The sequence below is a fragment of the Salmo salar genome, chromosome ssa20, assembly GCF_905237065.1.
Source record: "Salmo salar chromosome ssa20, Ssal_v3.1, whole genome shotgun sequence".
Lineage (NCBI taxonomy): Eukaryota > Metazoa > Chordata > Actinopteri > Salmoniformes > Salmonidae > Salmo > Salmo salar.
The window spans coordinates 52,006,184-52,030,636 of NC_059461.1; the positions used below are offsets into that span (position 1 = coordinate 52,006,184).

At 41.7% G+C, this 24,453-nt stretch overlaps 3 protein-coding genes, 1 long non-coding RNA gene and 1 other non-coding gene across 5 annotated transcripts in view; 4 read left to right on the plus strand and 1 right to left on the minus strand.

Annotated features, from left to right (window-relative positions):
• Positions 1 to 2,807: 2,807 nt before the first annotated feature.
• Positions 2,808 to 6,494, minus strand: LOC123729269 (uncharacterized). The gene is made up of 2 exons (XR_006760964.1): positions 6,403 to 6,494; positions 2,808 to 6,034 (listed from the first exon to the last, which is right to left on the minus strand). It is a non-coding gene; the product is annotated as an uncharacterized lncRNA (long non-coding RNA).
• trnar-ucg (transfer RNA arginine (anticodon UCG)) lies at positions 5,501 to 5,573 on the plus strand. The gene has a single exon. It is a non-coding gene; the product is annotated as a tRNA-Arg (tRNA).
• On the plus strand, positions 5,815 to 9,759 carry LOC106580761 (uncharacterized). The gene is made up of 5 exons (XM_014162146.2): positions 5,815 to 6,072; positions 7,099 to 7,330; positions 7,544 to 8,008; positions 8,146 to 8,199; positions 8,316 to 9,759. The coding sequence occupies exons 2-5, from the start codon at positions 7,192 to 7,194 to the stop codon at positions 8,792 to 8,794; spliced, it is 1,137 nt and encodes a 378-aa protein (XP_014017621.1). The 5' UTR covers positions 5,815 to 6,072; positions 7,099 to 7,191; the 3' UTR covers positions 8,795 to 9,759.
• A 159-nt stretch (positions 9,760 to 9,918) lies between these two features.
• LOC106580762 (ras-related protein Rab-1A) lies at positions 9,919 to 12,076 on the plus strand. The gene is made up of 6 exons (XM_014162147.2): positions 9,919 to 10,059; positions 10,361 to 10,433; positions 10,644 to 10,739; positions 10,852 to 10,947; positions 11,058 to 11,189; positions 11,370 to 12,076. Exons 1-6 carry the CDS (start codon positions 10,046 to 10,048, stop codon positions 11,592 to 11,594), a joined length of 636 nt encoding a protein of 211 aa, XP_014017622.1. The 5' UTR covers positions 9,919 to 10,045; the 3' UTR covers positions 11,595 to 12,076.
• Positions 12,077 to 12,748: 672 nt separating this feature from the next.
• The window catches only part of LOC106580763 (mitochondrial import inner membrane translocase subunit TIM50), a 30,314-nt gene continuing 18,609 nt past the window's right edge, over positions 12,749 to 24,453 (plus strand). Inside the window, exons 1-4 of the mRNA XM_014162148.2 lie at positions 12,749 to 13,042; positions 14,208 to 14,367; positions 15,046 to 15,077; positions 23,669 to 23,690. Coding sequence (XP_014017623.2) covers positions 12,803 to 13,042; positions 14,208 to 14,367; positions 15,046 to 15,077; positions 23,669 to 23,690 — 454 coding nt within the window. The 5' untranslated portion in view covers positions 12,749 to 12,802. The remainder of the gene's footprint in view (positions 13,043 to 14,207; positions 14,368 to 15,045; positions 15,078 to 23,668; positions 23,691 to 24,453) is intronic.

The following is a 24,453-nucleotide window of genomic DNA, read 5'->3' on the forward strand; positions in this document are numbered from 1 at the left end:
TATTTCAAACCAAATACTTTTAGACTTTTACTCAAGTTGTATTGTACTGGGTGACTCACTTTTACTTGAGTCATTTTCTATTCAGGTATCTTTACTTTTACTCAAGGATGACAATTGGGTACTTTTTCCACCACTGGTATCTACCAGGAATAAGGAAACATAGATTAATATTAGATGTTTGGTGAATCTATGAGTTATGTATGACCACTGGAGTCTTTTCCACTCAAAAAATGTTTTTATAGAATATTTAATCACTCAATATCTTGCCAAAGTATATTCTGTGGAATAACATGATTTATTTGAATCGGGTCATGAACATATGGACTTTGAAATGAACAAGTGAGAAGTTAAATGTAGGCTAAGTCTGGCATAAGCTTATTCCCACACTTTACAATAACTCTGTTGCAGTGGTCTTAGGTAGTCTCAGTTTTAAGCTATTCCCTCCATCGCGACACTGCTGCCCAGTTGAAGAGATTGTGATCTCCATGCAGCACTACAGCACCATGCGCCTTCGGTAAAGCACCCCTCAGCCTCAGAAGATGCCCTTCTAGAGGCATGCAACCATTGTCATTATACTCTAATGTAGGCCTTTTTGTCTACTAGCTAAATAGTGCAGAGCATGCATGATAGGTGCAACTCGTCATTCCAACATATTTGAACATTTAATTCATCCTTCTTTCAGTTCAGTCAGTCATTTGTCTGAGCTGCAATAGGAACTAAATCAAAGAGAATAGAACAGTCTTATCCATTTGTTTATTGAAATCCATGTGTATTCAAAATTATCCAATGTTCTTTAGCCTGTCACTATAATAATTATATGTTTAATTTAGGCCAATCCAAATAAAAAAATAGGCCTTCAACTTGTAGGCATTGCAATTTAGGCTATAATTTTGGGTACTGGTGCCTTGCAGAATAATTTTAAAGGGGGAGATCAAGCTGATCCTAACTGTTATAGGCCAATTTCTATTTGGCCCTGTTTATCAAGTGTTGGAAAAACTTGTCAATAATCAACTGATTGGCTTTCTTGATGTTTATAGTATTCTCTCAGGTATGCAATCTGGTTTCCACTCAGGCTATGGATGTGTCACTGCAACCTTAAAGGTCCTAAATTATGTCACCATTGCCCTTGATTCTAAGCAATGGTGTGCTGCTTTTTTTATTGACTTGGCAAAAAGCTTTTGATACGGTAGACCATTACATTCTTGTGGGCCGGCTAAGGAGTATTGGTGTCTCTGAGGGGTCTTTGGCCTGGTTTTCTAACAACCTCTCTCAAAGAGTGCAGTGTATAAAATCAGAACATCTGTTGTCTCAGCCACTGCCTGTCACCAAGGGAGTACCCCAAGGCTTGATCCTAGTCCCCACGCTCTTCTCAATTTACATCAACAACATTGCTTAGGCAGTAGGAAGCTCTCTCATCCATTTATATGCAGATGATACAGTCTTATACTTTGCTGCCCCCCGGATTTTGGGTTAAATGCTCTACAACAAAGCTATCTCAGTGTCCAACAAGCGTTCTCTACCCTTAACCTTGTTCTGAACAAAGGTAATGTGATTCAGAAAGAAGAATGCCCCTCTCCCCACAAGTGTGGTTACTACCTCTAAGGGTTTAGAGCTTGATGTAGTCACCTCATACAAGTACTTGGGAGTATGGCTAGACTGTACAGTGTCATTCTCTCAGCACATATCAAAGCTGCAGGCTAAGGTTAAATCTAGACTTGGTTACCAAACTAACTCTGATTCAGATGACCATCCTACCCATGCTAGATTATGGAGATGTCATTAATAGATAGGGTGCTCTCTAGCAGGCTAAATGTTCTTTATCAATAGGCCGTCAGATTTGCCACCAATGCTCCTTATAGGACACATCACTGCACTCTATACTCCTCTGTAAACTGGTCATCTCTGTATACTTGTCGCAAGACCCACTGGTTGATGCTTATTTATAAAACCCTCTCAGGCCTCACTCCCCCCTATCTGAGATACCTACTGCAGCCCTCATCCTCCACATACAACACCCGTTCTGCCAGTCACATTCTGGTAAAGGTCTCCAAAGCACACACATCCCTGGGTCGCTCCTATTTTCAGTTCGCTGCAGCTAGTGACCGGAACGAGCTGCAAAAATCATTCAAACTGGACAGTTTTATCTCAATCTCTTCATTCAAAGACTCAATCATGGACACTCTTACTGACAGTCGTGGCTGCTTCGCGTGATGTATTGTTGTCTACCTTCTTGCCCTTTGTGCTGTTGTTTTTGTCCAATAGTGTTAATACCATGTTTTGTGCTGCTACCATGTTTTGTGCTGCTGCCATGTTGTGTTGCTACCATGTTGTTGTCATGTTGTATTGCTACTATGCTGTGTTGTCATGTGTAGCTGCCATGCTATGTTGTCTTACTGTAGGTCTCTTTATGTAGTGTTGCTGTGTCTCTCTTGTCATGATGTGTGTTTTGTCCAAAATGTTTATTTAATAAAAAATTGTTTATCTCAGCCCCGCCTCTGCAGGAGGCCTTTTGGTAGGCCGTCATTGTAAATAAGAATTTGTTCTTAACTGACTTGCCTAGTTAAATAAAGATTAAATTCAATTAAAATAAAAACTTGCATTTTATAACTGTTTTTAGTATAGGGCTCCCCTTAATAAAAAGAAACCCTAGCTCGCAGGCCTCTAAATACATTTTAAAATAGTTGAAGGAGCACATGCAGTGGCTGATAGGGAAAACAGATCTGTCAATAAGAATAGGCTTTAGATAGTCTTGACCATTTGGGACCCCTTGGCTATTTCAATCAGGACAGGTTATAGCCAAGACTTAATCAATATTTCGTTTTCTCATTTATTGATATGGATATAGCCTCTGCGTGATGGGGTTGTGCAATGCAAATGGCTATAACAAGCCTAAATACAGAGTGAATTCACTAATACAACAGCCTAATATAAGACCTACAGTCAGTGCTCCCAAATACTGGAAAAAGTTTGATTCATTAGGTTACATGACCACCACAATAGCCCGACACAGCTATAAAAATAAATTATGCAATTATATGGCCATTAAATAACACACAACATGGCATATTTAGATAGCGGAATAGGCCTAAATCACATTTACTTTCTATTTTGCAGCTCAGGTGGTTATTCTAGACAAGGCTCTTCTGTGTCTATCATTCTCACACAAGTCATTTCCTGGAAGCCCAAGCCTATTCTACGTCATCTACTGGTATTGAATTTAATTTACTTTGGGTAACAGACATATACAACAAAATGTACGATGTGGACACAAAGGATATCACTTGAAAGTATGAATTAAAACACTTGTTTCCAAAGTGGTCCTCGATGGTAAAAACAATAGCACATATAATGATTAAAAGGCAAGACAAAATTACAAACAACCATAAATACATTCATTTATTTTGACATCCTAAAAAATGGCCCTATTCACTGCACTTTTCCCCTTACCTTAAAAATCAACCATATTTATTTTGCATTAAAACAATTTATCCATTGCACATCATACCGATCCTTCAAATCCATACACCTGACCAGCAGTAGGGGTCACAAGGGGAAGTGGAGTGGTTTCTTTTACTTAAGACAACCTTGAACAAATTAAAACCTTTGCCTGCTTTTTAAAGCAATTTCTACTTTTTCTTTGCTTGATCTCCAGGGGGAAGCTATTCCATAGACAAATGCCTGGATAGAAAAATTTGCTCCTCGCAGTACTGTTTACTCTTACGCAGTACTGATTTTACAAGACATAACATTAGCTCTAGTATTGTAACTGTGTTGGTTATAGACCATATCAATGTGGTTTTTCATATAACCTGGGGCACGATCATTTAAGATGTCAAACATATGATTAAGTTTAAGTTGGTCCACTCTGGACTCCAAAGGCAACGAGCCCACCTCCCGGAACTCCAGAAACCCCTATGTGGTCCTGGGGGGACATTCAGCATATACCTGATAACATTATTTTGCATGACCTGCATTCTCCTTTTCAGCTTTTTTGATAGCACACTATACCAAGCAAAGTAAACATAATCAAAATGACATGGAATCAAGGTTGAGACAAGCATTTTCTTCACTTTGATGTTAAAATATCTAGTGTTACGATATAAAAAATATACATTTGTTTGCCATTTTAGAAAGAATTTTGGCAGCAATCGGGTCTCCAGAAAGGGATTGATCTAGAGACACACCAAGATAAGTACACTTGTTTTAGATTCAATCTCCTTGCCTACACAGTTTACCTTTATCTTGATAGCCCTAAGCAATCTACAGAACAAGAATAGACTGACGAGTTTCAGAAGAAAGTCTTTGTTTCTGGACATTTTGAGCCTGTAATCCAACCCACAAATACTGATGCTCCAGATAATCAACTAGTCTAAAGGCAGACAGTTTTATTGCTTCTTTAATCAGAACAACAGTTTTCAGCTGTGCTAACATAATTGCAAAATAGTTTTCTAATGATCAATTAGCCTTTTAAGATGATAAACTTGGATTAGCTATCACAACGTGCCTTTGGAACACAGGAGTGATGGTTGCTGATAATGGGTCTCTGTACACCTATGTAGATATTCAACAAACCAAAAAATATTTTCAAATCAGCCGTTTCCAGCTACAATAGTCATTTACAACATTAACAATGTCTACACTGTATTTCTGATCAATTTGATGTTATTTTAAATGGACAAAAAATGTGCTTTTCTTTCAAAAACAAGGACATTTCTAAGTGACCCCAAACTTTCGAATGGTAGTGTACATTCAACCTTTTGGCAGGAATCTGGCTCCATAGTCCCCTTTCGATGCAGCAGGAAGCATCAGTGTAATTGGGTTCCTATGCTTGTTGAAATCAAATCAAATGTTATCTTCACATGCGCTGAATACAACAGGTGTAGACCATACCATGAAATGTTTACATATTTGTGGTCACCAGGCAGATTAAAGAAATTGGGAAGAAATCAACATTCTCTGTCTGCTTTGCTTTTAACACTTTAATGAAGTTTATCTGTCAATGATGACAATAGTTTTTTTTTTATGCACTTTATAGCTCAGTTTTCAGTTTTTATTTATTTAACTCAACAGTTGCTTAATAATGGCAGACTGCATTCTCCCATGTAGGTTGTGTTGATATTGTGAACTGGACTTACATCTAAATGTATCTAGCAATTGACATGTTTGAGTTTTCGTTAAGACTATACTAGCATTTCAATATAGCTGTTGTCAAACTTGGTTTCCATTACACAATTTCCTAATTGTCATAACATCTAGTAGGCTAGACCCACATCCTCCCCTTATTATATCCCTCTGATGTTGTGGTGTTAATTTGCAAACTTCAAACTGAATAATTAATATAATTTTGTATACAAGATACATATGGACAGATATTGTAATTCTGTATATAAATTATTAAATTAATGTCACATTTAAAATATGCATGATTCTTTATGCTAATATTGGTAGGTTTTGCTCCATAGCTAGCCTTAAATTGCAAGTGATTGTGGTCTTTTTCGTAGACCGCGTGGCCTAATGGATAAGGCGTCTGACTTCGAATCAGAAGATTGAGGGTTCGAGTCCCTTCGTGGTCGTTTAACTTACTTATTTATATATGTTGTCAATGTCACTACAAAAGTAACGTGGCATGTCTCTTGTAGCCAAGAAAAGGTAGGATTATTGACATTGAGCCTACTTTGTTTTAGATTGATTAGCGACCGATTTCTGCTCGTGTAAGCTATATTCTTACAATTCGGTAGCCTAGTATTTAAGGCCGTCATATGTTTTAGTAGCAACATGATTTGGTTGAGGAATGTCACCACAGGGTGTGTACTCGTTAAATCAATGACTGTACGTTATTATGTAACAATAGTAGCAGTGATTGATGCACGTTGAACTGTAATGTGGCCATTCCTGGCATCATACCAAATTCCTATTCTGGTAAGATTTCGTAATGTTGCGCTCGTGGCCGCCTGTAGGTCATGGAAAATGCGCGATCAGAGTCTGCGCAACTCAGCGTTCTTCTCGTCGTCTGTGCGAAGTTTATGAAGCTGCACTGCAAGAGGAGAAAAAAAAACATTCGTCACTCTATTGGTAATTCCTGCTATATCCAATGAATCACAACTTCACATTTGTTGTTGCTAACTCTTTTGTCAATGTGATTAATTACTAAGCTAGTTAAAGTTTCTATATCTATAAACAATCTGCAAAAAACGCGGACGACCTACGTTAGCTAGCTAGCGTTAGCTCGCTAGCGACCGACATTAGCTAACGTTCCTTCAAAATGGTAGCTAGCTAGGCAGAATGCGTAGGAAAAGCTCGCTATTGGCTTATCAATTTATCCACAACAAATTTGTAAAGAACTCTGTTCGTTTTCAAATTGGTATTTTGTCCCCTTCGTTGCATGGCAGGATGTGCGTTTACCGTGGTTGAAAACACTGGCCTTCGAAGTACCGCAAAATAGTGTAGTTGGCTACATTCAGCGTAGAGTACACAAGGGGGGCTCAACAAAGAACCAGGAAGCATAATGCTCATTGGCCTAGCAAGAGAGTGTAAGATTGAAGCTGCTAATTATACGAATGGTTAATTTAAAGACGTACCCACATTTAATTCCCATGCAGAGTTTTATTTTTTACAACTAACTATTATGTCAATTGTCAGGTATTATTGGCAATAGTAATGGTGTCCTGACTACTGGAATGTATGCCTAGCCTACAATTTTTTAATAAAGAAGTTGATGCATTACAGAAGTCATGTTTTAGGCACACTTAGGGATGGATGGATCCCTGGTCTACCCATTGATTACGGCATATTATTTTCCCACAGAACAAAATCTTACCCAAACATTTTATAAATTCAATGCACTCTTTTCTTTATTCTATAATATATGCATAATTATAAATAATATATGCCATTTAGCAGACGCTTTTATCCATAGCAACTTAGACGTGTGCATACATTTGTACGCAGGCATTTTCCCGGTAATCAAACCCACTACCCTGGCGTTGCAAGCACCATGCTCTACGAACTGAGCTACATAGTCTCTTATAACAATAATATATTTGTTTTACACAGGGATTCCTATCAGTGGTGTGTTTTACATTTTGTTCTCTCCTGCAGGCTGGCAGTGCCAGGGGTGGTGCCCTCTCAGGTATAGGTGGTTATCTCTTGGGTGTGTAAACAGGACAGGCCAAGGGCTGTTAGGAGTGCAACATGAATTTTAAATTCACCTATAGCGAAATAGAGGAACTTGGGGGCAACTTGCCCATGAAGAAAAGGAAGTCACGCTTCACCTTCGATGAAGTCCATCTGCTGCTGACTGAAGTCAAAAGAAACAGGCACATCCTCGTAAGTAAGTACCTCCACTCAGTCTGTACTGTGGGCACAAATGACATGAATTTGATACATTTACGAAGTTTATGCATGGTAATGTGTGAAGCCTTTGGTCATGATCAGCATGAAGCACTCAAAATAGACATATGTTTGCTTTGCATTTGTTTCTCTTGTTCTCTGCATGCCTTTTATTCCTTGGTGTGCTGTTATCTGCCTTTGTCACCCACCACAGGCAAGTTCAACCAAGGCGCCTCGTCAGACCTGAGGAAGCGAACATGGGCGGACATCGCGATTCGCATCAACAAAATTAGCGAGTGCCAACGGGAGGTCATGGAGATCGTCAAGAAGTGGGCGGACCTAAAGTGTGATGCCAAGCGTAGGATGGTGGCCATGCGAGGGCCTAACGGTGTCCGTATCTCCCAGAACCTGTCGCCGGTGGAGAAAATGGTGCACGAGATACTATCCATGTCCCCTCCGAACAAGGCCACCATGGGCAGTATGAATGATGAACCTGAGGAGAATGACTTTGGTGACATGTCAGAGATGTCGACTCGCTCCTCTGGCACCTCTAATGGTATGGCTGGTCTTCATCACATGGCTATGCCTGTCACCAGCCCTCACGTGATGGGCTCGTCTATGTCTCCTTTCTCAACTCCGGATAAAGATATTGGCATGTTCTCTCAGATGCCATTTGGCCGTGAGTCTTTCCTGTATTCAGAACAATGTTTCTCATGAGCTCTTTCTCCCCAACACTCATGCATTCAACACACTCTATTCACATGTTGTATTGATTATTATTATCTTCTTTCTCCAATTTTTTTATTGTCCTTTTAGGGGATCCTTCTCTGTCGTCTCATGATTTTTCATTCATGAAACCAGTCGATGAAGGTAACTCTTTCTCTCTCACTTTGTTGTTGGTAAAAGTTGTTGCACCTAGGTTTCCGTGTACTTGTGCATCTATGAATTGTGTGTGTATTCACATCGTGTTTGTGTATTGCCCATAGACGACAGTCTGGGATTTGAGGACCTAGAAGAGGAGCCGCGGCACATGGGCTCCTTCCGCCCCCCTGCTGAGCCTCGTCGCACCTACTCCAGATTCGCTGCCTCTTCCACCGCTGTGTCTTCCTCCATGGCTACCTCCTCGTCCTCCCACCCAGCTCCCTCCTCTTCCTTTCTCCCTGCTCCTCTCTCCTCTTCCACCTCTACAGGGTCAGTCATGGGGCAGGGGGCAATCCGGAAGCAGCTAGCCCACAGTGCCTCCCTCAGTCTCAAGGAGCAGCAGGCCACTACTGCCCTGCTAGGGGCCGTGTCGGGGTCTCTGGGGGCCCTGGCCCAGTCCGTGCAGCAGCTGGTGGAGTCGCAGCAGGAGTTTGTACGCGATTCCCTGCAGATGCAGCGAGAGACTGTTAGCGTCCTGCGAGACTTCTCCACCAATGCCCTGGCTCTCCTGCGGGACAAGGTCAACGGCCACCCACCGCCTTAACTCCCAGTTCACCTACAGAACACAACACACACACGGACCCTACCTGTGAAGTGCTTGCCCGTGGACTGAGATCATGTCATTAATACTATTTGCTGATTCACCTTGAGAATGAGTATGCTGCCACTAGTATAGAGAGTACTGAATAGCAGGAAGCCCAAATAAAATTATGAATATCTTTATATACTGGAGATGAGCTTTCTAACCAGTGACTGGTTTATTGTTACTTTTGATGATAAAGAGCAATGCATCCACGTGTCATGGTTCCAGAATTATGGTCAATCTTTTTTTTTTTTTTTTTTTTTTTACTGAATGAAACAAGACTGGACATTGCAAGTATGTTTGTCAGAGAAAAACTTGTGCAATACTCTAAAAACGCTTTTCGAGTGTACGCGAACCGTTGATCTGCTCCTATTTTGTTTTACATAGCCTCATTTGCAGGCTTCCTCTAACAAGTATGCAATGACCGGTCATCCACACACATTCCAAGCATAACCAGCCACATTTATAGATTAATTTGGGTCAAATTAATTAGATGACTAATAAAAAAAGCAGCACGTACATGTGGAAAGTATGAGTGAGTTTTGATCTGCCAACCTCTGTCATTACAATCCAAAAGTTAGGTGGTTTGGTTTTCAAACGGGCAATAAATCCCACTACTACTACAAGACGACTAAATAGAAACTGGCCATATTTGTAGCATTTGCACTTCAATTTAATGTATTTTCATTTTGTATTGAGTTTAAATTATGAGTGTCAAACTTTTTAGAAAAGTTTTGAGTTATATTTTGTCAATGCTGAAGAAATGTGTTTTTATGAAAAAGTAACCTTTTTCACTGAACTTCAATTAACTTTTGGTTTTTCCAGACTGAATGATTTTTAAAACATACTCGACTACTGTACTGTAACATGTAATGTGTGACTCCTTCAACCAAATCTTGAGAATAAAACAACCTGTTTTTAACTTATTTGTTCCTGGAGGTGGCACATGAATGTATGGTATCTGTTAGCAGTCATTTCTGAAGCTTAACCAGGCTACAGCTTTAAGACTCAGGTACTGACCACATTGAAACATGATCTTAGGCTTTAATAAATGATAGGACTCCCGGCTCATCATACAAGGTGCTGGTGCTGTTTGCCCTCTGAAGGACGGAAACACAATGCATCTGTGAAAAGCCAAAGATAACACACGTTCTGTTCACAGTTGTATTCCTTTTCTTTTACGTTCTGCCCTCTGGATCCAGATATCTGGCCATGAATCCTGAATAGTAAGTAGTTATGAGTTGTGAGTGACAATGGTATTTTAGCATTATTTGTACGGTTGTCGAAGCAGGATGTGGTGTCATGTTTAGGTAGGCTATTGTCTTGGATAACATTGTAGCTACAGTTAAAGGCCCCTTTACGTTTGTGGGAGAATAAAATGCTCTGAACTTGGGACACATTTTCCCAGTTTTAGGCCAATGGTTTTTCTTTTGTTGCTTTGTATGCAATAACCATAGTGCATGTTAGGTTTATCAATGGTGTGTTTATTTTTTTTAATCCTAAATAATAATGTAATGTCTTCCTCAGTGACTACCTATTCAAGCTGCTTCTTATAGGAGACTCTGGTGTCGGCAAGTCTTGCCTGCTCTTGCGGTTTGCGGTAGGCATTGTGTTAAAATAGAATACACACAATCTTTGGTGTTGTTCCATATAGCAATGAGTCTAGTGTAAACAGAAAGCGAAGGCCATTTCCTTTGTGGAAAGGACACTGCAAAATGTCATCCAACCCAGTAATTAACCACTGTTTGAAGGTTTATTCAGCCCATTCTCCCATTGTAAATAATACAACTGCTCGGTGGTCTCTACTCAGGATGACACCTACACAGAGAGCTACATCAGCACAATTGGGGTCGACTTTAAGATCAGAACCATTGAAATGGAACAGAAGACTGTCAAACTACAAATTGTAAGTACATATTTACAAGACAAACTCTCCATAGCCCCAGTTGTACATTTTGGTGATGGGGATGTGGTAAGGATTGTTTGTAAATTCAAACTGTTTGATCTATCTCTCCTAGTGGGACACAGCCGGACAAGAGAGGTTCCGGACCATCACATCCAGCTACTACAGAGGAGCACATGGGATCATCATTGTGTATGATGTCACTGATCAGGTAATACAATGTATTTGAACACTTTGTCGCTAGATTGACCATCTATTGCATCGCAATGTACCAGAGTTAGAGATAAAACTATATGTACAAGATTTCAACCATTTTGCCAGGAGTCCTTTAACAACGTGAAGCAGTGGTTGGAGGAGATTGACCGCTATGCGTGTGAAAATGTCTCCAAGTTGCTTGTGGGAAACAAGTGTGACTTGGTCTCTAAAAAGGTAGTGGACTCTGCCACTGGTCAAGTAAGTGTCTGTTCTCATTCATAAAATGCTTGTGTCACCAATGCAGAATAGATTCCTCATTAACTACAAATTACTGTCAATCATAGACATGCTAATCACACGGTATTGTGCTTTTGTTCCAGTGTGTTGTGATAAATGTCAAAATTCTGCGCTCTCTTTTTCTTGGTACGAATGCTTCAGGAATTTGCTTCATCCCTAAAGATTCCATTCCTGGAGACCAGTGCGAAGAATGCTGATAATGTAGAGAAATCATTTTTAACCATGGCCTCTGAAATACAGAAGCGTGTTGGAAGTGATGGTGTTCAGAGTGAGGCTGCTAAAGTGGGCAACAAGATAAACAGTGCACCCCTTTGGCCCGGGGGGAAAGATGAGGCTGCCGCCGAGGAGGGGAATTCTTGTTGCTAAAGCCATACACAAAATACAGAATAAGAGAATCAATGAGTTTGGACACTATCTTAATTTCCTTTTGTTTTGTTCAGAGATGGTAATTGATCCTTGTGAGAACAGCTATGCAATAGTTATGCGGTAGCCTGTTCCAACAGTGCATAGAATGTGGCCCGCTGAAAGGCACCCTTTGAATTAGTCTGGGTACCATTCTAATGTAATAGCTGAACACAGATAGCAACCGTGCTACCTTTGAATGGCCTGGGTATCGAACATGTGACAAAAACAACAGTTGATTTACCCATGTGGGGTAGGTGAATGTTTGCTTGATGCTTTGAACTTGCAAGGTGAATTTAGGGTGTCATTTTATCTGTAACATTTGTGAAGAACTGATTGTTTTGGTTACCACGGTTGGTCAACATGTAATTTTTTCTTGTGTTAAACACTTTTTGATTAACATTTGTTGTTTAATGAAGACAATAAATTATATATTTGTGGCTTAATTTGTTTTCTTCATTGTTTTTATGCATAATGCACTGTTAGTTGAAACTTGTTGATGTATAGGAACAATTTGATCAACTGATCCCTTAAAATAATGTCCACAAATAGAGTGGTGCACAGGTACAACAGTTGCAAATCATCCCTGGTCCGTCGGTGCAACCATAGAAATAGAAGCGTTCTATATCTGTGGGTGCAACACACATAACCTGAAGCAGATGCAACTGTGTTGTTATGGCTGCCCTCTAGTGGTCATGAATATTAGATATAGAAAAGCAAAATAGAAGCAACTTGAAAATAAGGAACTATGGCAATGATCGTTGCTATGCTCTACGAAAACACAATTTATAACAGGGGCCTAAAAGTTTAACATTTGAAAGACAAATCAGTGCAAACTAAGCCATGTCTTATAACTTACACTGGTCGAAGGGAATAAGAGTGGTACAGGCATATAAAATACACTGTTGTATTACAGTATATAAACTAGCGTTCTGTAAAAGCCTACAGGGCAGGGATGTATTTTTAACAGACTTTGGGCACTGCCATCAGTAATGATGGACATTTTGGGTTGTATTCGAAGGTCAACGAAATCTTTGTTTCGATTGGAGAAAAGGCTGTAAATACCGCCCTATTTTGTTCCACATGACCTTTAACGAGTTTTATTGCACTTTATGGCTGTCGCTCAGAGTAACATAAGCCAATCAGGCGCGTTTGTCCTTTTCACTCGCGCTATGTTCACCGGCTCTGTCCCATTCAAGATGTCGGCAACGTCGATGTTCCCCATGTGTGTCCGGGCGAGCAGGGGCCTCCTCAGGCTCAGGAACGGAGGGAGAGGGGGTTCCAACTCCACGGGGGTGGACTTGATTCGGGCACTTTCCACGGAGAAGCCGCCAACAGGAGATGGCAGTGCTACAGGTGGACTCGCTCAAGCAATCTTGCAAGAGAGGCTTCAGCAGCAACAGAAGAGTCAGGTGAGTCAAGCTAGCTAGCTGACATTCCTCCATGCTTGGTTCGGTAACGTTAGCTAGATATACATAATTTTAACAAGCAATGCTACAGAAAAGCCAAAGAGACACTTTATCAATTAGCTGGTTTAGTTTTCATGAGTTGTCATTTGCAGTTTGTTGAACCTCCGGGTCTCTCACAATAATTATTTTCCATTTACACCCCATTATTTGCTGAACCAATACATTCGCCGATTTAACATGTTGAGCTAGGCTATCCTGCCATCCATGTCATTCCAATTCGGGATCCTTGAGCCTAAAACCTAACCTTAACCCATACCCTAACACTTAGCGAAACCATTTACATTTCACCTTCAATGAGGTAGTGACGTCCCAAGGATCCCAGATAACACGGACCCTGTCATCCAACTGGCTGTATCCAGTCAGCTAGCTAGCCTACCAACATTGCCTTTGCTACTAGCTGTAATAATTAGCTAGCTAGTTAGCTAGCTACATATCTTTGTTTTCAATTGCCAGTGAGTTAGTGTTACCTAGCTAGTTAGTTAACGTTAGCTAATCACCAGCTTACTTTCACATGTCACACATCCAGGCATATTCCAGGAGATAAGCTAGCCTTATAGCATGATATTAGCCAGCTAGCTACCAAGTGGATTCATCACCTAGCCAAGTAACGTTAGCTAACTAGCTTTACCTAGATATCCAGCTAGCTATGCGGTTATACTCCCATGTTCAGCCACCATCTATTTATTTTTCTCACATCAAGGCTTCTGTACAAGTCTAACATTACATTAGATATATGGTATCTGCCAAGGTTTTTTGACTTTTTGATTTGATTTTTGAAGGTCAGGTATACCCTCCACGCCCCCAATGCATTTCCTGCACGCACGCCCCCAATGCATTTCCTGCACGCACACTGATTAATCTTATTGTCACAGTTTAATAACAGTGCAGGTTATTTTGCTTTAAATTGAATCTCTAAATCTTTCGAACCTATGACCAATGTCTTACGTCACTGAGTTAGTTTGATTCATAATCTCATTTCCCTTTAAATTAGAAAAGTTCCTTATTTTCCAAGCTATTCTGTATTGTAGCTATCTATTTCCGATATAATGTCTAGCTGGCTTGTGTTAGGAAATATAAAGGAATCTGACCTGGTTGTTTGCACTGACAGGGACAGCCCCCTCCAGAGGGGGATGGGGACTCGGAGCAGAAGCAGGACCAGGGAGAGGACAAGAAACAGAAGGAGAACACAGCCTATGCCAAGAAGATGGTGATGCGTTTAGCAGGCCTGATGGGGATAGGGGGTGCCGTCGGCATGGTGTACGTATTCGGTGAGTCCGCCTTTTCCCTCTTTGGTCCCCTCCACTCTGTCAGAGCAGCAGCATGTCAAGGGCTGACCCGTAACCAGCAGCACTAGTGAAGGTCATACTGAAGATAGTGGAGTGATTTGGGACACCCTCTCCTTGCTTTGTGGAATATTTCCTTTTAGGAGGGCATTCCTGATAACTTGTTTTGAGCTTTAGGTGAATGGGCATTTTGTATATTACTCGCCTTTCATCTCATCTAAATGGTGTAGAATTTTGATCAGCATTTTCTTTGCACTCGTCTTTCTCATGTGTTTTAAAAAAAAAATTTTTAAAGCATGTCTGACTTTTCTGATCAAGTTACTGTTCAATAGCTGTTTATGAATCAAAGATTTAAATTCCTTGGCATATTCCAGTGTTATTGTACTTTCTGTCATTACTGTCAGCCTAACAGGGCTGACAGTAATGGATGGGGGAATTGTAGAAGACATGACCATACTTGTCAAAAGCAATGGTTGAATGTTTCACGATGTCTGTCTCTTTTCTGAAACGCATGACACATTGTGCGGTGCCATATGCTTTTCAGAAGTAATTTGATTTGTGACACATGGCATCTGATGCATGCAATGCAATAAATACTCATGTTTCAAACACATAGATCTATAATACTATCATGAGTAATGTGTTTTTCCTCCCTATCTACAGGTAGCAATTCAGTGGATGAACAAGGAAACACGGTATGTTTTCATTAACATGTTTTAGATGCAGAACATATGGTTTATTGCCTTATAGGACCAATTGTTGAAAAGCAGAGGTAAAAGATTTCCAGACGAAGTTCTGTCAAACTTCAAGCAAACACTGGCTTGTGCCAGTGGGTTTTAAAGTGTGCATAATGGAAGGTGGTGACGTAAAATGACAGACTTATCACACTTCTCAGGTAGATCCCATGTAGCTCGTCAATTGGTTCAAGCTAGCGCTTGCGGTGTGTATGTGCCTTGTGGGAAACCATCAGGGACTAGCGGTGTGAGTCTGGGAAGGTGGCTACTTCAAAGAGCACACTTCTTTCACCTTTCAGGTGTGGTCCTGTTGTCCACTTTAAAGGGCACTGTTGTCAGTCTACTGTAAATAGTGTGTTAAAGGTGTGGGGTTAGGAAGGTGGGCATTTTGAAAAGCACACTTGTCAGGCTTCTGTGAGTGGAGTGTGCCGGGCCTCTTAGTGCCCGGATCCCATACTTGTCCCTGCAGACTGGAGGAGCTGTGTTTTTAATTTGAGGTCTTTGGGTGTCACTGTGAGAGAAGTCCAAGGATCCTGTTCTCATCCTCTATTGCTTCCTCTCTGGAACCAGAGGAGCCTAAAGTCTGCAACACCTTTCCAAGGCTCTGCTTTTATGATTTGAATTCTCGATCCCTGACTGAATTGATGTCCATTTACTCAACACTTTTTGAATGAAAACCTTATCATAGTACATGAGGTGACCAGCTACTTGCCTAATATTAAGGTTCCTTGTGCTAACAGCAATTTATCACCATTTTACTGTAAGGTACACACAATCAGAGGATAAAATATAAATCAAAAGCCACTGAAGGAGCATGCCTCAAGATGAACATGCTGTAGTTGGCGGAGATGACTCTTGTAATCACTAATGTTCATTTTTTTTTCAGAGGCATTAGCTTGGGCAGGATGTGTGGAATGAGAACAGGATGGTGGGCAACGTCCTCCACAGGGCACATGTCTCAGGTAACTGTGATATGTGCCAGGGATTAGAGCTGTGGGTTTGAACTTTGACATTTCTTAGGGCTCACTTCATCACCAAAGACCCTCATTTGGTGTTTTATAGTTAACCTGTGGCCACTTCAAAGGGCACATTTCTCAGGCTGCTGTGATTTGAGGGATGTGGGCCTTATGTGATGTGTCGCCTTCTGCCACGGGTTCGAGGTGTGGGATTGGGAAGGTGGGCACTTGAAAGAGCACACTTCTCTTACTTCAAAGGGCACACTTGTCAGGCTGTGAGTGGAGTGTACCAGACCTCTTGGTGCTGGATCCAACACTTGTCCCCTTAGACTGGAGGAGCTGTGTCAATTAGAACCCTTTGTGTCAGTGAGAGAAGGAGTTGGATCCTGTTGTCATCTCTTGATTCCTCTCCGGAACCAGAAGAGCCTAACGTGAACGCCTGGCCCACATGTCCAATGGAAGAGTACTAAAGTAGATTAATGCAGTTACATCCAAGGGCTGTCTTGTACAGCAGCATATTTGGGCTTTGCATTCATCAGTAGCCAGAGGTTTTAAGGCTGAACATGCTACTGAAAACACGACTAGTCATCTACACTTATGAGTTTCTGTGGGGATGAAATTAGGTGTTCATTCTTGTACTGAGGGACATCAGTAGCTCTAAAACCAAGTCTTAGGTTAAGTGGTCGATTTGGTCCTGTTTGGCACAAATGTTTGGTCTGATGAAATCCTGGTCTGCGGTTCTACACCTCTGGCACACTTCCTCATGACGTGTTGCCCATCATGTCCTGCCTTAAGTGAGACCAAGCCACCAAAGGGTACACTTCTCAGGAGATTGTGGCCTGTGTCAGTGGTAAAAGGTTTGGGGCACTTCAAAGAGCACACTTATTTCACCTCTCATGCCCTGTTGTTCACTTTACAGTTTAAGCTTGTTCCCACTTCAAAAGGCACACGTGTTAGGCTGCTGTGAATTGTGTCCCACTTCCAGGGGTTAGAGCTCTGGCTTTGGAACTTTGGGTAGGTGGGCACTTAAGAGTACGCTTTTCTCACCTATCACCCACGTCAAAGGGCTCTTGTGGGCACACTTGTCAGGCTGCTGTGAGTGAAGTGTGCCAGGCTTCTGGGTCCTGGATCCCACCCTTGTCCCCCTCAGACTGGAGGAGCTGTGTTGGATGTCTTTGTGTGTCACTGAGAAAAGGAGCTGGGTCCTGTTCTCATCTCTATGGCTTTCTCTGGAAGCAGAGGAGCCTAATGTCTTGTACACCTGTCTGATGGAAGAGTGCAAGGGTAGATTAATGCAGTAACATTTCAAGGTTAATCTTGGACAGCATATTTTTGGCTTTGCATTAATGCAGTTGCCTCAAGGTTCTAAGGCTGAACATGCCAGTGAAAGCATGACTAGTCATCTACACTGAGTCTCTGGGGGGATAAAATAAGGAGGCACTCAATTTTGTACTGAGTGACAACAGTAATTCTACAGCCTTATCATATGTCAAGTAGCCTTTGGATTGGGTTCTGTTTGGCTCCCATTTTCCCCTGTTTTGCAATCGATTAAAAGTATTATCTTGTAATATGAGAGAATTTTGTCGCTCTAGGGCAGTGGTCACCAACTGGTTGATTGCGATCGACTGGTCGATCATCAAGGCATTCCTAGTCGATCGCCAAACATTTCTGTAGAAAAGCTCACGAGAAAGGCTTGTGCTAATTTTTTTAAATGTATTATTCCTATTGCGCTGTTGGCGGTAGGTGCACTTGATTCAGAAGCCCTGTAGGCAAAGTGTTCCCATTTTGAACCAACAAATCGGATAGCTCAAATCACCGTTCCTACAGCTTCCTCGGCCACAGCATACTTGGCTAAGTGAGATTTCATAACTTTTAAAACCATGACCAGAGAGAGACTGTCAAAAACAGCAAAGAGTGAGTTCATGTCTTAAGTATCAACACTGTTTTTGTTAAACACTATTACAAAGCTTAAAAGCGCTTCTCCCAACTTCCATTTGCTTCTGCAGATACAATGAGTGAGTAGCCAAGTGTATCGATAGCCCTGCGTTTTTATTATTAGCAGCTCGTCGTGTCTATTTTAATATCGAGGAATATTTCACTTTCTCAGGTCATAGGAACAACATTAATTTGTGCATGAGGAAGATGCAGTGCGACTCGGAGTTTGGCCATCAGGTGGACGACTGTCCCCTCCATCTGGTCAGTCTCAAAGATGGAAGAAGAGAGCAGGGACTGTGACTGAACGTCACTGACATCATGATTTGACCTCGTTTTTTTGTCTTTCTCCAGAGTTCCCAGTTGTCTTGAAAGCACCTTGATCATCAGATGCAGGTACCATCAGTCCTGTAAAATGAAAAAACAACTTTTCAATGTATGCTCAGCTGTGCCTCGCAAGTGCCTCGCAACTGATCTATTTTGTTATCAAAGCTCGAGTTTTGAAATATGTGGTCTGAGAAGAACAATATTGGTAGGCCAGGCATATAGCCAATATGCTGTGAATAATATATTACGCCTACTGCACAAACCTCCATTCCTAAATAACTGTTTTTAGTAGGTTAATGTTCTTTTTAAGTTAAAACAAATTCTGAGTGATAGATCTCTGCTTGCTTTTTGACTACAAAAGTGATCTTGACTCGAAAGGTTGGTGACCCCTGCTCTAGGGGTTCTGCTGAATTTCCAAAACGGATGCATTTTTTCCCTGCATTGAGCAATTTTCAGGTCTGCTGAGTGCAAACTTGAATGTTGTGAAAATTCTGTGTGCAATGACGGCCTACCGGGGAACAGTGGGTTTAACTGCCTTGTTCAGGGGCAGAACGACAGATTTTTACCTTGTCAGGTTGGGGATTCTATCCAGCAACCTTTCGGTTACTGGCCCAACGCTCTAACCACTAGGCTACCTGCCACCCCTATTTGATCATAATGTAGGACTACCGGAGTGGCCTACCATTAAAAAAGAAAACTATGGGGAAAATGCATTCAATAACTTTTTAACATGGAAATAGCTGTTCTGTCATTCAGCCTACAGTAGCTGCAAATGAGTGGTGTTCAATGTAGGCCTATATTCCATGAGACTTTTGGGGGGGGAAAAACATGCAGGGCTTAACATTAACCCGTTTATCCACTTGTCCTTCATGTTGTTGTTTGATTCACGAAACCACAACAAAATAAAATGCATTATTATTCCTATACCATTTATTAGAGAATCCCAGAAATGATGCTACCTTATTCAAGCCTGTCTCAAAATACAATCTCTTTACCTGACTCCCTTTTCAAAGATCTCTAGAAATGCACAGGTTTTGCGCTCTTGTAGGAAGCTATCGCTTCCCCATTGCTGACTACCAATTATCTATAACTTGGCTATTAACTCACTAACTAGCAAACAATATGAACAAATGTGCGCACTTGACAAAATGCAGCTTTCGCTTTGATGTCAAAACAAGCGCATCTACTCACGACCGCTCATGCTGTAAACAAAGAGAATGGCACAGATCCATATATGACAATGAGTGAAGTTCAATCTCGTGCTTCTCTGCGCAGGCAGTCCTGGGGAGCTGCAACAGTTTAGAGGGAACATTGGTGACAACCAATTCTCATTCCTTTCACTAGCTCAAGCACCATCTCGTATAATGCTCCTTACCAGTTTGTTGCTGTGAGGATCGATGCTCTCATATATCCATATTGTACACTCTAGTAGTTTTTCTTGAACTGCATTGTTGCTTAAGGGCTTGTAAGGTCTTCACCTGTTGTATTCGGCGCATGTGACCAATAACATTTGATTTGAACTATTTTCATATCTGAGTAATAAGTGGCCACTTCCTGATGTTTGAGTTCCCATGGCCATCCTGTTGCTGTTTCGGGAACATGGCCTGCCCCTGGTCTCCCGGGCCTCTGGCCCAGTGTTGTAATGAGGTGTGAATTGCCCCTAAATGAGCACTCGCACACCTCGTACAATGTCAACCTCCTCTGAAAGTCTAATTTGGCAAACAAAAGTATTTTCTGAGTTAAATCACTGCTCTGTGCTAGAAGTGGTTCTTGAGAGATGCTTTAATGGGCCAGACATGCTCTAGTCAGAGCAGAGGCAAGGAATATTTATGTTCTAGCAACATTCTGCTTGTTTTTATAGTTCCATATTTACAGTTGAAGTTGGAAGTTTACATACTTAGGTTGGAGTCATTAAAACATGTTTTCCAACCACTCTACAAATTCCTTGTGAACAAGCTGTAGTTTTGGCAAGTCGGTTAGGACATCTACTTTGTGCATGACACAAGTACATTTTCCAACAATTGTTTAGACAGATTATTTCACTTAATTCCCTGTATCACAATTCCAGTGGGTCAAAAGTTTACGTACACTAAGTTGACTGCGTTTTTAAACAGCTTGGAAAATTCCAGAAAATGTCATGGCTTTAGAAGCTTTGAGTCATTTGGAGGTGTATCTGTGGATGTATTTCAAGGCCTACCTTCAAACTCAGTGCCTCGTTGCTTGACATCATGAGAAAATCAAAAGAAATCCGCTAAGGCCTCAGGAGAAAAAAATCGTAGACCTCCAAGTCTGGTTCATCCAATTTCCAAACGCCTGAAGGTACCGTGTTCATCTGTACAAACAATAGTACCCAAGTATAAACACCATGGGACCACGCAGCCGTCGTACCACTCAGGAAGGAGACCCGTTCTCTCTCCTAGAGATGAATGTACTTTGGTGCGAAAAGTGCAAATCAATCCCAGAACAACAGCAAAGGACCTTGTGAAGATGCTGGAGGAAACCGGTACAAAAGGATCTATATCCACAGTAAAACGAGTCCTTAATCGACATAGCCTGAAAGGCCGCTCAGCAAGCAAGAAACCACTGGTCCAAACCGCCATTTAAAAAAGCCAGACTACGGTTTGCAACTGCACATGGGGACAAAGATCGTCCTTTTTGGAGAAATGTCCTCTGGTCTGATGAAACATAATGACCATCGTTATGTTTGGAGGAAAAAGCGGGAGGCTTGCAAGCTGAAGAACACCATTCCAACCGTGAAGCATGGGGGTGGCAGCATCATGTTGTGGAGGTGCTTTGCACCAGTCCCTCCTGCAGCATGTCAAAAAATAGATGGCATCATGAGGAGGGAAATTATGTGGATATATTGAAGCAACATCTCAAGACATCAGTCAGGAAGATAAAGCTTGGTCGAAATGGGTCTTCCAAATGGACAATGACCCCAAGCATACTTCCAAAGTTGTGGCAAAATGGCTAAAGGACAACAAAGTCAAGGTATTGGAGTGGCCATCACAAAGCCCTGACCTCAATCCTATAGAAAGTTTGTGGGCAGAACTGAAAAAGTGTGTGCAAGCAAGGAGGCCTACAACCTGACTCAGTTACACCAGCTCTGTCAGGAGGAATGGGCCAAAAATCACCGAACTTACTGTGGAAGGCTACCCGACACGTTTGACCCAAATTAAACAATTTAAAGGCAATGCTACCAAATACTAATTGAGTGTATGTAAACTTCTGACCCATTGGGAATGTGATGAAAGAAATAAAAGCTGAAATAAATAATTCTCTCTACAATTATTCTGACATCTCACATTCTTAAAATAAAGTGGTGATCCTAACTGACCTAAAACAGGGAATTTTTACTGGGATTGAATGTCAGGAATTGTGAAACACCTTAGCCAAATACATTTAAACTCAGTTTATGTATACTTCTGACTTCAACTGGTAGCTTTTTGAGAGTGCATAATATTCATGGTTAGTTCCATTTAATTAGGCTAATTATAAAATCGGGGACAAAGCATGGCAATGAGATTCATTGATTAGTTGAAATTCATAAACAAATTATGTCCTGAACTGACTCCAACCCTGACTAGCTTTAGCGTATGTTACACTATTGGTTTTGGAAAGGAAGGTGGAGATGCTGGACACTATCTACTAGACATCACCGACATAGGAGTTGATACGACTCAGTCATTTGCCTGTCTTTCCTAAGCTTATCTCTGACTGAGATGTCTCGTCTGAGGGCTTTAAATTCCAAGGTTGGCTGCCAGCAAAGAATCTCTTGGGCTCTACACAAACAGAGCCAACAGAGGTTCGTTTGCATGGCTCTCTACATAGTTCTACGTACATTTTGTGCAGCTGAATTTTTGGAATGCAACACAAATGGACCTCTGTCGACACCGTTTGCGTAGACTGTGTTGACCTCTTTAGGGCAAGTGAAAAGGATGTTTTCCCAATCTCATTCTCCTTACACAGCCACAAGAGGGCACACTAGGCTGAGTCATCATGGCTGTGTTTACCTTTTTTCCCCATTGGCCCATCGCCGTACCTTGGCCCTAATATACAGGTTTACCTGGGACATTATAAAATGAATCGAATATAATTGGGGAATAAGTCACTATAGATAACTGCTTATCTAAATCATGTACAGTGTCAGTGATCAAATGATGTCTTATGTAATGGAAACTCCTTATAACCAGGCACAGGCAGCAGGGGGTGTAGTTGTGTCTTTCTCCAACTACTGCAACCCCCTCAGAGCAGCCTTGTTAAGGAGGAAGGGGTGTTGAGAAGGGGGATAAAACAGCTCCAGCCCGCAACCTCTGTTCCCATGTGGTGGCCCCAGCGTGCAGCATGTGGTGGCCCCCGGCTGGTTCTCGCTCGCCGGGCAGGCAGGCAGACCCCCAGGTGGCAGATGCAGCTGAATATTCATCAGCTGGGAGATTTAATTTGTCTGGTAATTGGTGGGCTTGAGTGGAGCGCTGCTGAAAGTGTCACCATGAGGGAGGGGCCAGGGGGAGGGCTACACATAGGCATGACTGCACAGAGACATGCAGCAGTACCCCGGTTCAATATACTGGATATTATTTCACACTACACACAGATGCTGGTCTGTCCAGGCGGAGAGTAGAGCGTGAGTGGTTTGGACGGTCTTGGTGTCTGTGCTCTCAATGAGAAAATGGCTGTCTCTTTTATTTATTTTTTATTTTGGTACCTTAGTCCCTGCCTAAGAACTGTTAAGAAGACTTTGTGAAGCATTGGTACAGATTTTCTGTTCAGTTTAGATCAGGGGTCTGCCCCTGGGCCAAAACCGGTCCACCAGTGATTTGGGGTCTGTCAAATCAGCAGGAATTCAACTAAAAACTAGTTTATTTTAGGAAAACTGTTCCCAAGTATCCCCACAAAAAAAAGAGGTGATCGTGTCTCAATGTAATCAAGGTATGAAATGATTGTTATTTACAAATACAAATCTCTCTTTTTGGGCTTGCAGTGTACAAATGTATTATTTTCTGACCCCCTGACCATTTTTGCTGGTTTAGATGCATAGTAGAGATTTAAATGCTAACTAGCCTGGATGGCTATCAACTTCAATAAAGGAATATTCACTAGTATTTGAGGTGTTGTGGCTGTTTGGACCCCGCTGAATTGGCTGACACTGACATTTGAACATCAACACAACCACAAAATGTTATGTTATTTACCTTGTGCATTTGCCATATATTGTAATTCATGTCGAGTTTTTCTGTCAACAGTACCATCTGATTGACACTGACCTGGCAATCACGCAAGTGTGTGTGTGTGAGAGAAGTGGACCGTTTCTCACTTTCCTCCTGTCTTCTCTTTCAGATTCCAGATCAGTTTGACAATGGTGAGTTGTTTCCCCAATGACTGACGCTACCTGTGGTATTCAGTCTAATCCACAAGGTGTTTTGAAGAGGTTTTCTTTTCTCAAAGTTGAGTTAGCTTTGAGATCAGTGTTTTTATTTTGGTGTCTGAGGCTTTTGGCACACCTGCGTTCCCCAACATCTGCTCCTGGGCTGTAAAAGGATCTCACATTACATCAGTTGTGTTTTATAGCTGAAGTAAAGGTAAAGGCTACATAAACATGGAATAACAAGGTTCAGACAGCTGTTGGTGGTTAACTTGAAGTCTTAACCCTGTTTACAGTTCCCTTAGATTTGTCAATACAAAATGAGCGAGCTTGTGGGCTGTGTTTGCTTGACCTCCACCAATCTAATCCCCATTCTTATCCATACCATGTTCACAACACCCTCCACCCATTCATTGACAGTGGTTCAGATGAGCCCCCCCCCCCCCAACTTGCATGTTCTGCTGTCAGCCTTGGATTGTGGGCAGGAAGGGGGTTGTATGATCGATCAACCCAGTGAGAAATGCCATGCCTTGCAGGGGTCCCACACCCAACACACAGGCAATGCCAACCATCCCCCTTTGTGTGTGACTACCACCATGTTACCCCCCCCCCAACAGGCTGACAACCTGGTGGAAAGGGCCTCATGATAAGACTGACACACTGGAAAGTGGAAATTACATTGTTTCTTTCCATTTTTACATTTTTAAGTGTTACAACTAGAGGTCGACCGATTTCAGATTTTTAACGCCGATACCGATTT